The following is a 14,650-nucleotide window of genomic DNA, read 5'->3' as shown; positions in this document are numbered from 1 at the left end:
TGTTGTTCATTACTCCGTACATCCACTGCTGTCCAACCTCTCCGAGTGCTTGGATCATCTCAACATTAAATTCATCTGATCCAGTTGACTTGTCATTTTTCAGTTTACATACTGCTGTCTCCACTTCCAACCACATCAAACTATTGGTATTTGTGCTGCCAAAATCATAAGGTTCATCCTCTGAGGAAGTGACATTTTCTATCACAGCTCAGTAAAGTTTCAAAGTGCCTTTGGAACTCCTGAAATATTTTGGTCTTATCCCTAGTCACCTCGCCGTTTGGAACTTTTATAGATTGGATAGATTCAGTTCCAGTTCTTCTACTCTTTTAACGATTCTGTACAACAGTTTCTTATTCCCACCCTGTGTTATTCTGGTAGCCAGATCGTCCTATTTTTGCTTTTCAGCTACAACTGCCTGACCTATAATTTTTTTCTCTGTAAACTGACAGCTCCTCCTCTATAACATGGTGATCTTCCTGTATTCTTGCTTGATATAGGGCTCTTCTTGCACAGTTTCTGCAATTGATTGCTTTTTTTTAATATCAACATTCCACCACACAGTTTCTTTAGGTTTTTATATTTGGCTCTGTTGTCCACATAACACGTTTTCTGCTGTACCTACCACAACCTTAGTCAATGTGTCCCATTCATCTCGAAATTCTGGCTCCATGGCTAAATGGTTAGCGTGATGGCCTTTGGTCCAGAGGGCCCCAGGTTCGATTCCCGATCGGGTTAGGGATTTGAACCTTCATTCGTTAATTCCAATGGCTCGGGTGCTGGGTGTTTGTGCTGCACCCAACATCCCTGCAACTCACACACCACACATAACACTATCCTCCACCACAATAACATGCAGTTACCTACACATGGCAGATGCTGCCCACCCTCATCGGAGGGTCTGCCTTACAAGGGCTACACTCGGCTGGAAACAGCCACACGAAATTATTATTATTATTATTATTAGTATCTACCAATTTCAGTTCTCCTCTCAGCAACAATTTGCAGACACCTTCCCTGAATTATACTAACACCTGGCTTGGTAAGTTGCGAAGTTTTTATTTTTTGGGGCTCTTTTGTTACGGACTCTGGGAGGTCTTTTCTCTACAATAACTGCAACCAATAGTTTAGGGTCTCCACCAAGGTTTTCATTTTGAATGACTTTCACATCATTCACATTCTTTCATATATCTCTATCAGAATATAATCTATTACTGTATCCTTTTTTTTTTTTATCATCCCAGCTATATCTCGTGATTTTATGGGAACTAAGTGTACCAGGCTGCAGTCATCCTAACACTTCTCTGTGGCTGTGAAACATGGAACTTATACCACTGTGCCATCAAACAGCTGGAGCATTTTCACCAGCAAAAACTATACTCCATCATAAGCAACAAGTGGGAGAACTATGCCTCCAATGTTTGCCTCCAATGTTGAAGTTCTCGAGAAAGCATGTATAAGAGTGTAGAAACATTGGTCATTGATTATATGGGCAAGGAATGTACGCCATATGATTGACACAAGACTATCGCGTCAGATCCTCTATGGCAAACTTGGCTTCAGCTTGAGACCACAGGGTGCTTCTTGAGGCGCTTCAAAGACCAACTAAAACAAACCTTAAAAATGACATAAATAAACTCACAAATCCGGGAAGCACTTGCCGAGGACCGTATACTTTGGAAGCAAACTACCTGCGCCTCAATTCAACACTTCGAATAAGAAGGCCGCAGACATGAAAAAATGAAGCAATAGGAATGCGAACTTTGCCAAACCCATCCAAGATCTTCCCCCATCCCTAAGCTGCACAGTGTGCGGAAGCTCTACTAAAAAATTGGCCTGTACAGCCACTGAAAGTTTAAACACAAACTGCTGTGAATTAGAAACAGAGTTTTTAGCCACGGAAATTGCAATGCTCGGAAATGAGAAACTGCCGAAGACTATACTGATTACTAGAATGTAACAATTACAATTTTGTTTCAAGAATTAAATTACAAGTAAAAATTACATTTTGTTAAAAAGTAAAAATTAGAAGTAAATATTACAGAAAGGTATTTGTTACAAGTAATTTGATTACTTTTAATCAATTACTTCCCAACTCTGCATTTGTATCACCAAATACACAGCAAACAACCACAAAAATTATTTTATATATATGTTCACTGTTCCCAAAAAAGTCCTCAAGGGGCAAATCATGTATAGCTATTCTTTAAATAAAACTGTTTGCGATTATTTAGACTAGAGATCAAGATATTTCTCATTTTGTAGCTGAAGACAACACTAAAATAATACAAGCACTTCCATTGCAACCAAGTTCATGAGCACTAGTGCACAAGGATTATCAATACGAATGCTCATGAAGACAGCACAACTGAATTATGAAATTATTTTTCTCATATAGTGTCCCTGCCAGCCCCATGGTGTAGGGGTAGCGTGCCTGCCTCCTACCCGGAAGCCCCAGGTTCGCTTCCCGGCCAGGTCAGGAATTTTTACCTGGATCTGAGGGCTGGTTCGAGGTTCACTCTCAGCCTACGTGATTAGAATTGAGGAGCTATCTGACGGCGAGACACCGGCCCCGGTCTAGAAAGGCAAGAATAACGGCCGAGAGGATTCGTCGTGCTGACCACATGACACCTTGTAATTTGGTAATTGGGCTGAGCAGCGGTTGCCTGGTAGGCCAAGGCCCTTCAGGGCTGCAGTGCCATGCCCGAGGGGGGGGGGGGTATATAGTGTCCCTCATTTTACAACTTTGCATTACTCTTACCTCTTAAATCTATTAAATCTATACTTTAAATCTTCTAGGATACCTAAATCTTACTTCGCTATTTACACTTGATGACCTTTATGTTAAGCCCTTAAATTCAAAATATCTCATTCTTCTCATTATAATCATATATTCTTTTCATTATAAATCATTAACAAACTTTCAGTATTAACACAATCAGGGTTTCTATGACTAGCAGAGTTCTAAAATCAGTAATTTAGCATTTTGGAGTGTTAATATATTTGTAATTTACCGTTTTAGAGCGGAAAAAAAACCCAGGTTTTTAGTTAATTTTGATAAATGGATAATATCCTCGAATAATATAGGGTAGTAAATGTACTTCTGGCGGGGCGGGCTGGTGGGTCCCCGGACGTTGTGATGAACACATCTCTCCTCTACAAGGAATTCCACGTAGGATTAGCATCATTTCTACTCACTTATAATGTTATAAAGTTTGTGAGGCACATATTCAAGCACTTATCGTAATGTACTGTACAAGGTTGCAGCATTCGAATGCTAGGGGGGGGGGGGGGGGGTGGGTGTGTGTGTGTGTGTGTGTGTGTGTGTGTGTGTGTGTGTGTGTGTGTGTGTGTGTGTGTGTGTGTGTGTGTGTGTGTGTGTGTGTGTGTGTGTGTGTGTGTGTGTGTGTGTGTGTGTGTGTGTGTGTGTGTGTGTGTGTGTGTGTGTGTGTGTGTGTGTGTGTGTGTGTGTGTGTGTGTGTGTGTGTGTGTGTGTGTGTGTGTGTGTGTGTGTGTGTGTGTGTGTGTGTGTGTGTGTGTGTGTGTGTGTGTGTGTGTGTGTGTGTGTGTGTGTGTGTGTGTGTGTGTGTGTGTGTGTGTGTGTGTGTGTGTGTGTGTGTGTGTGTGTGTGTGTGTGTGTGTGTGTGTGTGTGTGTGTGTGTGTCAGATTTACTGCACAGTATAATTCCAACAACGGTATCTCTTACAAACTAAAGCAATCGCTGATTTATTAAAACTAAATAAAACATTTTCTTACTCTTATAACTAAGAAAAGAGTCTCCATTTTACTCCATTTTATTATGCTACAGGGACAGACACAGAACTGGGAGGTTGTGGCTTGACTTTTTGCAGAACCATAGAAATGAAAACAGCCTTTATAAGTGACAGCATTTAACGATACCACATATTTAGCCTATAAAACACGTCGACATTAGAAGAAACATGGTGTAGTCAATAGCACGACATTATTGCTGGTGGCTCATACAGTTTAACATCAGCCAAAAACTTAACCAGGAGACGATGTTTCATCTGACCAAAACCGGCTGGTATATCAGATGAAAATGAAATTCGGAAAACTCAAGAAAAGGGAAAATGACAACTGGGCTGGACGCTATGGAGAGATGAAGAAGAAAGAATAGATGACTGATAAAATTCTGCACGTAACGGACCAGAGGAGATCTTACCAGAACATTGATAAAGGGAGGTTTGAAGAATTGAACAAGAAAATCAAGAAAGAAGTGAGTGCCATAAAAGAGGAATGGATGAAAGGAAAATATAAAAAGATAATAATAATGCTGTTGGTTTTTACGTCCCACTAACTTCTTTTATGGTTTTTGGAGACACCGAGGTGCCAGAATTTAGTCAAACAGGAGTTATTTTACGTGCCAGTAAATCTATCGACATGAGGCTGACGTATTTGAGCAACTTCAAATACCACCGGACTGAGCCAGGAGAGAACCTGCCAAGTTGGGGTCACAAGGCCAGCACTTCAGCCGCCTGAGCTACTCAGCCCGGCAAAATGTAAAAAAGAGCTCCAAAGAAGTAAGAATGACACCTTCAACATCCATCATAAGATCAGAGAAGTAACCTGTAAATATAACCAGAAACCTACATTCTTCTTCAATGACGACAGGAATCTAGCAAAACACACTGAAGAAAAACTTAACTTTTTAACGAAGAAAGAGGTGATAAGCCAAGCATGGATTGTGTGACAGGCCCCTCATTACCAGACAGCCAAGTGAAAAGGGTGATAGAAAGATCCAAGAACAGAAGAGCAACAAGTCCAGATGAAATTCCAGTAGAAATGCTGAAGATGATGGGCAATTTCAGTATTACCAAACTCACTGAGCTTTTCAACGCTATTTACGAGTCGGGAACATCCCTGAAGACTGACTCCTGCCAACATCTGTGATGCTGCCGAAGAAACCAGGTGCAACGACATGCAGAGAATTCCAAAATGTCAACCTGATGTTGTCACGTGCTCAGGACTTTCTGAAAATCAATAATAATTAGGTAGCATTAGCATACATAGAAATTGTAAAAAAACCTGGAAAGAAGCAGTACAGTTTCCACTACTCCCTGGGTACTAGCAAGGCACTCTTTTTTTCAATGAAGGTTCTCATACAACGATTCTGATATGTATGTAAACTATAACGCAGTTGCTGGATTACAAGAAGTCACTTGATCGTTTTGCCAGCTTTAGGTGATCTCAACCTTGCAAAAAGCTGGGGTAGGTGTCAAAAATATCCATGTCGTTGCCCACCTCTACTGGAACCAACATGCACAAGTAAGAGTAGAAGAGAAGTTGACTGGGTCAGAAAAAATCCACAGGGGTGCCAGATGTGTCAGGTGTGTCCTCTCCCCAACTCTCTTTAACATCTACTCTGAGGAAATATTCTCCAAACCACTACCTGAGCTTAAAGTTGAAGAGTATATCAACAACTTAATTTATGCCAACCGCACTGTACTGCTAGCCAACAGCCTAAAAGATCTACAGCCACTAGTGCACACAGCTTGGAGCAAAACGTTAAGACCAAGTTTAGGGTAATAAGTCGCTCAGAGGTTCGTATAGCACTCAAGACTGGAAACAAAGAAGTAGAGAGAGTCAAGAATTTCATTTAAGTGGGAAGTATCCTCTGGAACCATGTTTTCAAAATCAGGTCTCAAACAGAAAATGCAAGGTCCACCTTTATCAGAATAGAATTGAGCACTTCTTCACCATTTATCTATATATATATATATTACCAGGAATGCACGGCACATGCTGTATTTATTAAGAGCGATGTCGTTTAATCATCACGTGCGCCGAGAACTCCAAGCTTGATATGTATTATGTTTACATCTACCAGGACAAATAAGCATGTGTGCAAACAGCTGTGAGTGACGTATATGCAGGAGCGAGGTAGACCAACCCGCTCAACTCATCAACTTGCCTCGTGACAAGGACTGGATTTCTGGAAACATGAATCACACATTCGAGAACTTTCGATTTAGACAACTTCTTTAATAATGGTTGTATCGTCTTGGGAGATACGCCATTCTGTAGTCGATTACAAGAACGTCTCCACTATAAAATCTCAAGAAAATCCACCGGGGGATTTTCGTGTAAATCCACTTTTAAATAATCACGTTATCTGATGACATGTATGCCTTTAACAATAAAAGACGAGGCTACTCAGCAACAGACAAGCAATCTTCGACAAGGGCTCTGCATGGCCAGACCCTCTGTCACTTTGTCCATCAACAGTAGAGTTAAGTGACAACGTAATTATCAAGCGCAACATGCAAGTTCTCACACCGAGAACCAAACTCAGTATAGCCTAATTCTCAAACTACCCAACTTAATTTTTCTTCGGTTAGAAAGCAAGTGAAGTGTTTAACTTATTCCATTGCTATGCAATTGTTAAAACATTATTTCAGTGTCTGATATTTTAAAGGTGTTTAAAATATTTCATCGTGATAACATAAGTGCAACATGTTAGGGACGTAAAAATTAGTATATTTGGAATCTGCTGTAAAAGTAAAGAAACAGAGATAATTTGTTATTGGAAAATCCACTTAAGGGGAGCTAAAAAAGGGGCGAAATTTTTAAATCAGCATATCTACAGTATATCTCAAAAACTCAACATATTACAGGAATGAAAATTGGTATTTCTTATCTCTTTTAAAAATAAACGAACATGTATTGTTTTCGGAAATAACACTTTCGGCGGGGGGTTGAATTCTTTTTGTTAGGATACCGATAGCTCAAAAACTGAAGATGTTACAGGCGTGAAAATTGGTATTTGGAATCTCCTTTAAAATATATACTTATTTTTTTATTTACAGAAAATCCACTTAGGGGGGGGGGGGGGGGAAGCTGAAAGAATTTACAATATAATTGATTTATCTGTATGAGGATGAGGATACTTATATCTCAAAAAACTAAAGATGTTGCAGACGTGAAAATTGGTATTTGGAAACTCCTTTAAAAATAAACACGCGTTGGGGGGGGGGGGGAGGAATCAGCGGGGAGAGGGGGTGAAAAAGGAGTTGAATTATTCTTTTTATAAGGATACTTATATCCCAAAAAGTGAAGATGTTACAGATGTGAAAGTTGGCATTTTGAATCTGCTTTAAAAATAAAGAAGAACGTGTTTTTTTTGTTTTCGGAAAATCGACTTTGGGGGAGGTGAAAATAAGTAAAAGATGACTTGAATTATTTGTATAAGGATACTTATATCTCGAAAACGAAAGATGTTACAGATGTGAAAGTTGGTATTTTGAATCCCTTTTAAAAATAAAGAAACACCTTTTTTTTTATGAAATGTCCACTTAAGAGGGAGGAGGGGGTGGAAAGAAGTGAAGAAGTTGAATTCATTTTATAAGGATACTTATATCTCAAAAAAGGAAGATGTTACAGATGTGAAAGTTTGTATTTTGAATCTCCTTTAAATATAAACACAATTTTTTTTTCGGAAATTCCAATTAAGGTGCTGAAAAAAAATTGAAAAAGCGGGTGATTTTTTTAAATGAGTACCGGTATATCTACACTATATGTCAATAACTTAACATGTTACAGACATGAAACTTGTTATCTGGATAGACCATTAAAATACAGGAACGCGTATTTTTTCGTTTTCGTAAAAGAGTTGAATAATTTTTTATGAGGGTGCTTATATCTCAAAAACTGAATGGTGTAAAATAAACTCAATTTTTCAGTGAGATTCCATACTTTAGGGATTTTCAGATAATGTTGTTGTACAGTGCCGAGGAATGATTACCTTTTTCAAATTACGAAATCCACGCGATTGAAGCCGCAGGTAACTGCTAGTTTAACATATGGCTTTTAATGTCAGGAGTGCCCTAAGATATATTATGCTCGCCTGATTCATGTTTTTCAATTTAATGCCCATGGGCAACCTGCACATCTGGATAATGAGGTAGGGAAGGAGTGAAACCCTTCGTCAGCAAAGAGCCTACTCCTGTCAAATTATACACAGTTAAAAAAAATTAGGGTCCATGTTTTGTAACGTCTGGTATGTGAACGTTAATTAGGTAGATGGGGTTCTAATGGTCATACAGCATACCTTGAGACCTTAGCTAGACAGGGTATGTCAAATTGAAGTTATACTCCATCTGTAGGCATAGCCAGGCATTAAACTGTCAGATGACCCCTCAAAACAAAGTGAATAGCGGTGCGTCCGTGTGTCGTTGTGAGGTACACAGACTACTGCGGTCATCTGAGCATGTTGTACGTAAACCAGCACATCCCATGAGACATCTTAATGAGGTTCAAGTCGCAAGGGTTGTCACTTTCATCCAGGAAGGATGGACTTTTCGTCGTATTGCTGTGGATCTCAATGTCTCTCCGTCAGTTATTCAACGCTCATGGAATCGCTACAATGAGACAAGCCAGTTCACAAGGAGGGTTGAACAAGGTCGTGGACGCATGACAACACCACAGGATGGCCGATATCTGACCATCTGTGCGTTGTGGCGTCCTTCAGCAACTGCCAGAGAACTGCAACAAAACCTGAGGAGGGTCACTGGAGTCATGTGTCTGACCAAACAGTAAGGAACAGGTTAAGAGAAGTGTCCTTACGACCCAGACGTCCTGTTCCGAGTGCCCCGTTTAACGCAGCAACATCGTGCAGCTCACCTTCTGTTTGCCCATACCCACGGCAACTGGCAACTTCGCCAATGGAGACCTGTGTTGTTCACAGAAGAGTCCAGATTTCCCCTGACACAGCGTGATGGACGTCAACGTGTATGGAGACACCGTGGTGTGCAGCACACACCAAATGGTGTACAGGAAGGCGACCGATTTGAACAAGGTTCTGTGATAGTGTGGGGTGGCATCAGTATTGATGGCCGTAGGGATCTTGTCGTCGTGCATGGTAATCTCGCCACTGCAGGGAACATCGAGCAGATACTGCTACAGCATGTGTTGGTTCCCGCATACGGGGTTGGCCCTGAATTCGTACACATGCACGACAATGCCAGGGCTCATGTAACACGCATCACTGGAGCTGTCTTGCGAGAACTGGACATTCAAGTGGTGGAATGGCCAGCAGTGAGTCCCGATCTTAATACAATTGAGCATGTATGGGATAGGCTTGACAGAAGTGTTCGTGGGCGTCCTTTTCAACCACAGACTCTCCCAATACCTCAAACAGGCTCTCACTGAAGAATGGGACTTGATACCGCAACGTGACCTCCATCGACTTATATGGAGCTTGCCACGTAGGTGCTAAGCTGTGATAAATGCTCGTGGAGGACATACACCATACTGAAGCTCTCCAACTGTGATAAAAATCCACCCTGGAGGACTGTTATCACTTTGTTTTCGCCCCTATTTGGACATTTCCATTCGTGTTCTGAAAATGAACGCAAATCCATCGATGTTCTTTTGTATACCTACTTCAACAGTACAGAATAAAGGTTTATTTGGTAATATACCTGGGTGTGAGATATTGTTTTGTGGAGCATGGCATACCTTCAAAAACATGTTTCCCTAAATTTTTTAAACTGTGTACCAAGCGATCTGTTCATCCGATGAACAAATCACCATCTAAAGTGTCATATGTCACCACTCCATATGAACGATGCGCAGAGATTTGGAATTAAATGCACACTTTTGGCAAGCAATCTAATTATTAGAAATGTATGCCACTACCTACCGTATCCTATCAGTCAACATTTTGCTTGAACTTGGACTTTTTTTTTCAAGGGGCTCAAACCAGCTAACCACGGTGGAAGACTATAAATATAAAGACTTCACAGCTTAAAAGATTATGGCCACAAGGCAGGCACTATATGGAGATGAAGTTTGGACACTAACTCAATCATCCAAAAATGAAATTGACACATTTGAAATATGGATCTACAAAGAACTGCTAAGAATGTAATGGGTTGACCATGTCACCGATACCATAACCTTACAGAGGATCAGTCACACCGAGCGAGTTGGCCGTGCGGTTATTATTGTGCAGCTGTGAGCTTTCATTTGGGAGATAGTGGGTTCGAACCCCAATGTCGCTGTTGATGGTGATTCTTCCGTCGGATGGCGATGTTAAGCCTTGAGCAGACCCCTTGGTGCTATTTGACAGGAGTAGGCTATGTGCCGACACCGGGTTTCTTTTTTTTGCTAGTGGCTTTACGTCGCACCGACACAGATAGGTCTTATGGCGACGATGGGGGAGGAAAGACCTAAGAGTTGGAAGAAAGCGGCCGTGGCCTTAATTAAGGTACAGCCCCAGCATTTGCCTGGTCTGAAAATAAGAAACCATGAAAAACCATCTTCACGGCTGCCGACATTGGGATTCGAACCCACTATCTCCCAGATGCAAGCTCACAGCCGTCCGCCCCTAACTGCACGGCCAACTTGCCCGGTCCACCGGGTTTCACCCTCTCCCTTCCTGGAATCATATATCATGTCATTCATTTCATATCATTAACTCCTCTGATGAGGTTGACATCACGAAGGGCATCTAGTCATAAAAACACGCCACGACAGATTCATCTCATCTCATACTCGACCCCGTAAAGTAACAGGACAAGGGTTGGACAAACAAACAAACAAACAAACAAACAAACAATCAAGAGTTAGGCCTACAACCTCAAATATTTTTGTAATGTACGTAATGAACTACAGTTTTCACTATTAAATTTTAAGAGGTGCTTTAGAAACATTTCTAATATAATATGGAGTTAAGGTGATTAAGGTGTGGCTTGTGGTTGCTTGAGTTTAAATTATCTAATAAACTCACCAACAATCCAATAATGCTTAGGCCTACCAGGAATAACATCAGGTAGGTTATGTATTTGAAGGCATACGTACTGTATATCTATTTTGTACTTCAAAATCGGATAATAAATATCTCTGCCCTCGCTTGTGATGAAACTCCCTTACCATTTAGAGGCTAGCTGTTATCATCGGACGCCTGACAAATTTTAATACTATTTTCAGAAATTCAGTGAACAGGGAAAGTCACACAACACTACAATACTGTGCATAGTCACGCAGTAAACTTGTTGAATTATGTAAATATTTTATTTTTTGCTGAATAAATAACAAGGAATTTTACTTTTTTTAAAGTGGAAATACTGTAGTTCCCATACAAGGAAAAGTTAATTGTAGCTTGTACACTTAAAACTTCGTAAATTGTAACACAAAAATTATAACATGTCAGTTTTCTTTGAATATATAAATGTAAGAAAACAAAACTGCCTTCATATCGAGCGCAGTATAAATCAAACCGGATTATCTTGAAAAGGTTGTTTTTCTTGCGAATAAGTTTTAGCAATTTTTAAATGCTGTACCCCAATAAGCATTTTGTTGAGAGTAGTGGAGAGCTTTGCAATCCAATCCCTGCAATGTGTGTTCGCTCTCTTGCTTCACTGTGACGTCTGCTTGCCACATAAGCTGCCTGCATTTACATCAGGCCAGCCCGGCCACACTGGGCTAGTTCCAATTAACGCCCAGCTGACTACCTCTGGGTTAGAACCTTGGTCTGGACAAAACCACTGGAGTGGATTGGTTAGACCACTGATCATGACTGACTTATTTTTACCGAATGTGGCACCTCTATGGTACGACACGATATGAGCTCTCAACTTATCCAAGACTGTGCCAATCCGCCCGGTCCAGCGGATTTCACCCTCTCCCTTCCTGGTATCATATATCATGTCATTCATTTCATATCATAAACTCCTCTGATAAGGTTGATGTCACGAAGGGCATCTAGTCCTAAAAACACGCCACAACAGATTCATCTCACCTCATACTTGACCCCGTAAAGAAACGGGACAAGGGTTGAACAAACAAACAAACAAACAAACAAACAAACAAACAAACAATAAACTTGGCCTGCCAACAGCAATACAGAAAATGGTAGAGTTTCACTGATTTACACAGTCTTGGTTTTAATTCTCCCATATAGGTAAGAATACTTCTGGTGATGGGATGGTGGATCTCTGGCAAGCATAAAGATAGGTTTCGGCATTAGTACAGCCCGTAGACCGGCGTAATTTGTAATGTTACAAGTGAGTGGAATTAGGGAAATCTTACTTGGAGAGCGTATCAGAGGAGAGGTGTGTTCTTTGCGATGTCCAGGAACCCACCATCCCACCCCAAGAAGTATATTTACTTTTATAACCTAATAAAGATTATTACACGCCATGCTCATTTCTGAAGTAGGTACTTGTATTCTTATTGGCCAATGTAAAGTGGCACGTGATCTCCTTCCCGTCAAGTATGTTGATGATAATCCGTTACCAACCGCAGCACAATAAAAGCGCAAGTCGTATACGAAACTAGGGGCCTAACGCCGCTTCTAACCGCCCAGACCAATGGTCTTGTCCACGGCAAGAATCCTAACCGTCCAGACCAATGGTCTTGTCCACGGCAAAAATCCTAACCATCCAGACCAATGGTCTTGCCTAGATCCTATCCTAACCGTCTACGAAACTAGGGGCCTAACGCCACTTCGCGGCTCTAACCACCCAGACCAATGGTTTTGTCCACGGCAAGAATCCTAACCGTCCAGACCAATGATCTTGTCCACGGCAAGAATCCTAACCATCCAGACCAATAGTCTTGCCTAGATCCTATCCTAACCGTATACGAAACTAGGCGCCTAACGCCGCTTCGCGGCTTCTAACCGTCCAGACCAATGGTTTTGTCCACGGCAAGAATCCTAACCGTCCAGACCAATGATCTTGTCCACGGCAAGAATCCTAACCGTCCAGACCAATGGTCTTGACCAGATCCTGTCCTAACCGTATACAATTTGAAGCATAGTTCCTCTGTCAATTTGAAGCATAGTTCCTAAGTACAGAGGTTGGCAGCACTGAGCACTGGTGCAGAACATCCTTTCCAAGGCGGCCGCGAGCGAGAAAACAAATGACAGTCGTTACGCGTCTGTGTGAATTAATGGTTATGAATTTCATGTTTTTGGTCCGTATTGAACTGAGAATAATATATAAGTAATAATAACAGCAACGTAAACGTTTCCACCTTTTCAATACTAAAATATATTCACAAAATTATAAATTACACGGTACTAGTTTCGACCCATCTAGGGGTCATCATCAGCCGTATTGGAGCAAAGATCACTTTTTCTTACGATTTCGCCAAAAGTGATCTTTGCTCCAATACGGCTGATGATGACCCCTAGATGGGTCGAAACTAGTACCGTGTAATTTATAATTTTGTGAATATATTTCTGTGTGAATAGCAGTCCACGGGCTGGACTAATGATATAGGTTTCCTTTCTATTATTTAAGGTATTGCTACACATCATTTTACTATGTTTTCTCTCTTTTCAAAATATGCACACCTGGTACGAAGGCTCATACGAGCAATTTTAGAACATCAAATTTACTTTCAGTGTGAGGTACATTTAGGAATTTTGGAATGGGCTATATACCTCAATCATGCAAATTTTTAGTACGTTCTTTAATCATCATACTTCAGTGAAGGCTGAAAACATTCCATTTAAAAAAGGCTGCTTTTAAATAAATAAAATATCACAGAAGATACTACTTTCAACACGAAGCACCTGAAGTGTCGCAGTAAATCCAATCAACAAAATACATTCACTCCAAACCGCATTTTACGTTCTTACGTCATTAATGTAGTGCTCAAACGCTCGAAGGTTCAGTAAAGCACTATCCCATTTTCTGTCACAAAGCCGGAACATCTATCATCCAACAATCTTCGAATGAAAGAAAAAAATTGCCGCCAAAATTCTAGAAGCTAAATTATTCTTGCGCTTTATACAGGCGACTCTACAATCTATATTGAAATGCTTACCGGATCCATTTGGTCCAATTACTGCTGTGAAGCACTTCAAAGGGCCGATGGATACGCTTCCTCGATACGATTTAAAATTCTCTACTTCAATGAAATTTAATCTTGCAGGCATCTTGTCACAATAATATGAAACAAATTTAACACTCCTACGAGTTATACAAATGAGCGTGATAAAGATGTCTTCGGAAGCCACAAACTGCAACTAAACCACACTGAACAAAATACTACATTGGTATATTTCTCAAAATTAAGCGCGAAGAACTAACTACGGCGGCTCGACATCCACCATTATTATTGTCTTGTCTTGTCTTGATCGTATAATTTAATGGGCTTCGCTTGGGAGCGGTATACCCAGCCACGCATCCTCTAAACAAACCCAAAAGATGGAGAAGATGAAAAGGAATATGTAAAATGTAAAAAAAGGGAAGAAGGAATTCAACTACATATCTACCACACAGGAAAAGCACAAGGACACAAGGTACTAGACTTCACGCCATAGTGACCGATACTTGGCGACTTCTACCAATCACAAACAAGACCAGGTCGACACATAAGGGGAAAAGGAAAAACAACAACACCGAACCTACAGTAAACAATTAGTGTCATGAAGGAAATTCGAGAGGGCAATTACCGTAGTAGGCGTGGGATTGAGTATCCAACACGTCAATTGAGTGGGTAACGCGAAGTGTGTACAAAAAAAAGGTTGTAACCATTTACGCCTACTAATTTCGAGTAACGGACATTGAAAAAGTAGATGATTAATGGTAGCAATCGACGTTCGACACTGACAGAGGTTAGACGCGACCAACTTCATCCGAAATAATTGATCCGGCGTGCACATGTGGTTAAGCCGCA

General features: G+C 40.8%; 1 protein-coding gene across 1 annotated transcript in view; it reads right to left on the bottom strand.

The window, feature by feature from the left end:
- LOC136883333 (structural maintenance of chromosomes protein 1A) overlaps positions 1 to 13,912 on the bottom strand; it is a 224,974-nt gene extending 211,062 nt beyond the window's left edge. The window contains exon 1 of the mRNA XM_067155569.2: positions 13,796 to 13,912. Within this exon, the coding sequence (XP_067011670.2) occupies positions 13,796 to 13,907 (112 nt within the window). The 5' untranslated portion in view covers positions 13,908 to 13,912. The remainder of the gene's footprint in view (positions 1 to 13,795) is intronic.
- Between the last annotated feature and the right edge of the window lie 738 nt (positions 13,913 to 14,650).

Source organism: Anabrus simplex, chromosome 11, assembly GCF_040414725.1.
Source record: "Anabrus simplex isolate iqAnaSimp1 chromosome 11, ASM4041472v1, whole genome shotgun sequence".
Taxonomy (NCBI): domain Eukaryota; kingdom Metazoa; phylum Arthropoda; class Insecta; order Orthoptera; family Tettigoniidae; genus Anabrus; species Anabrus simplex.
Note: the sequence above shows the minus strand (reverse complement) of the source record. Positions and strands in the feature narration are given on the sequence as shown.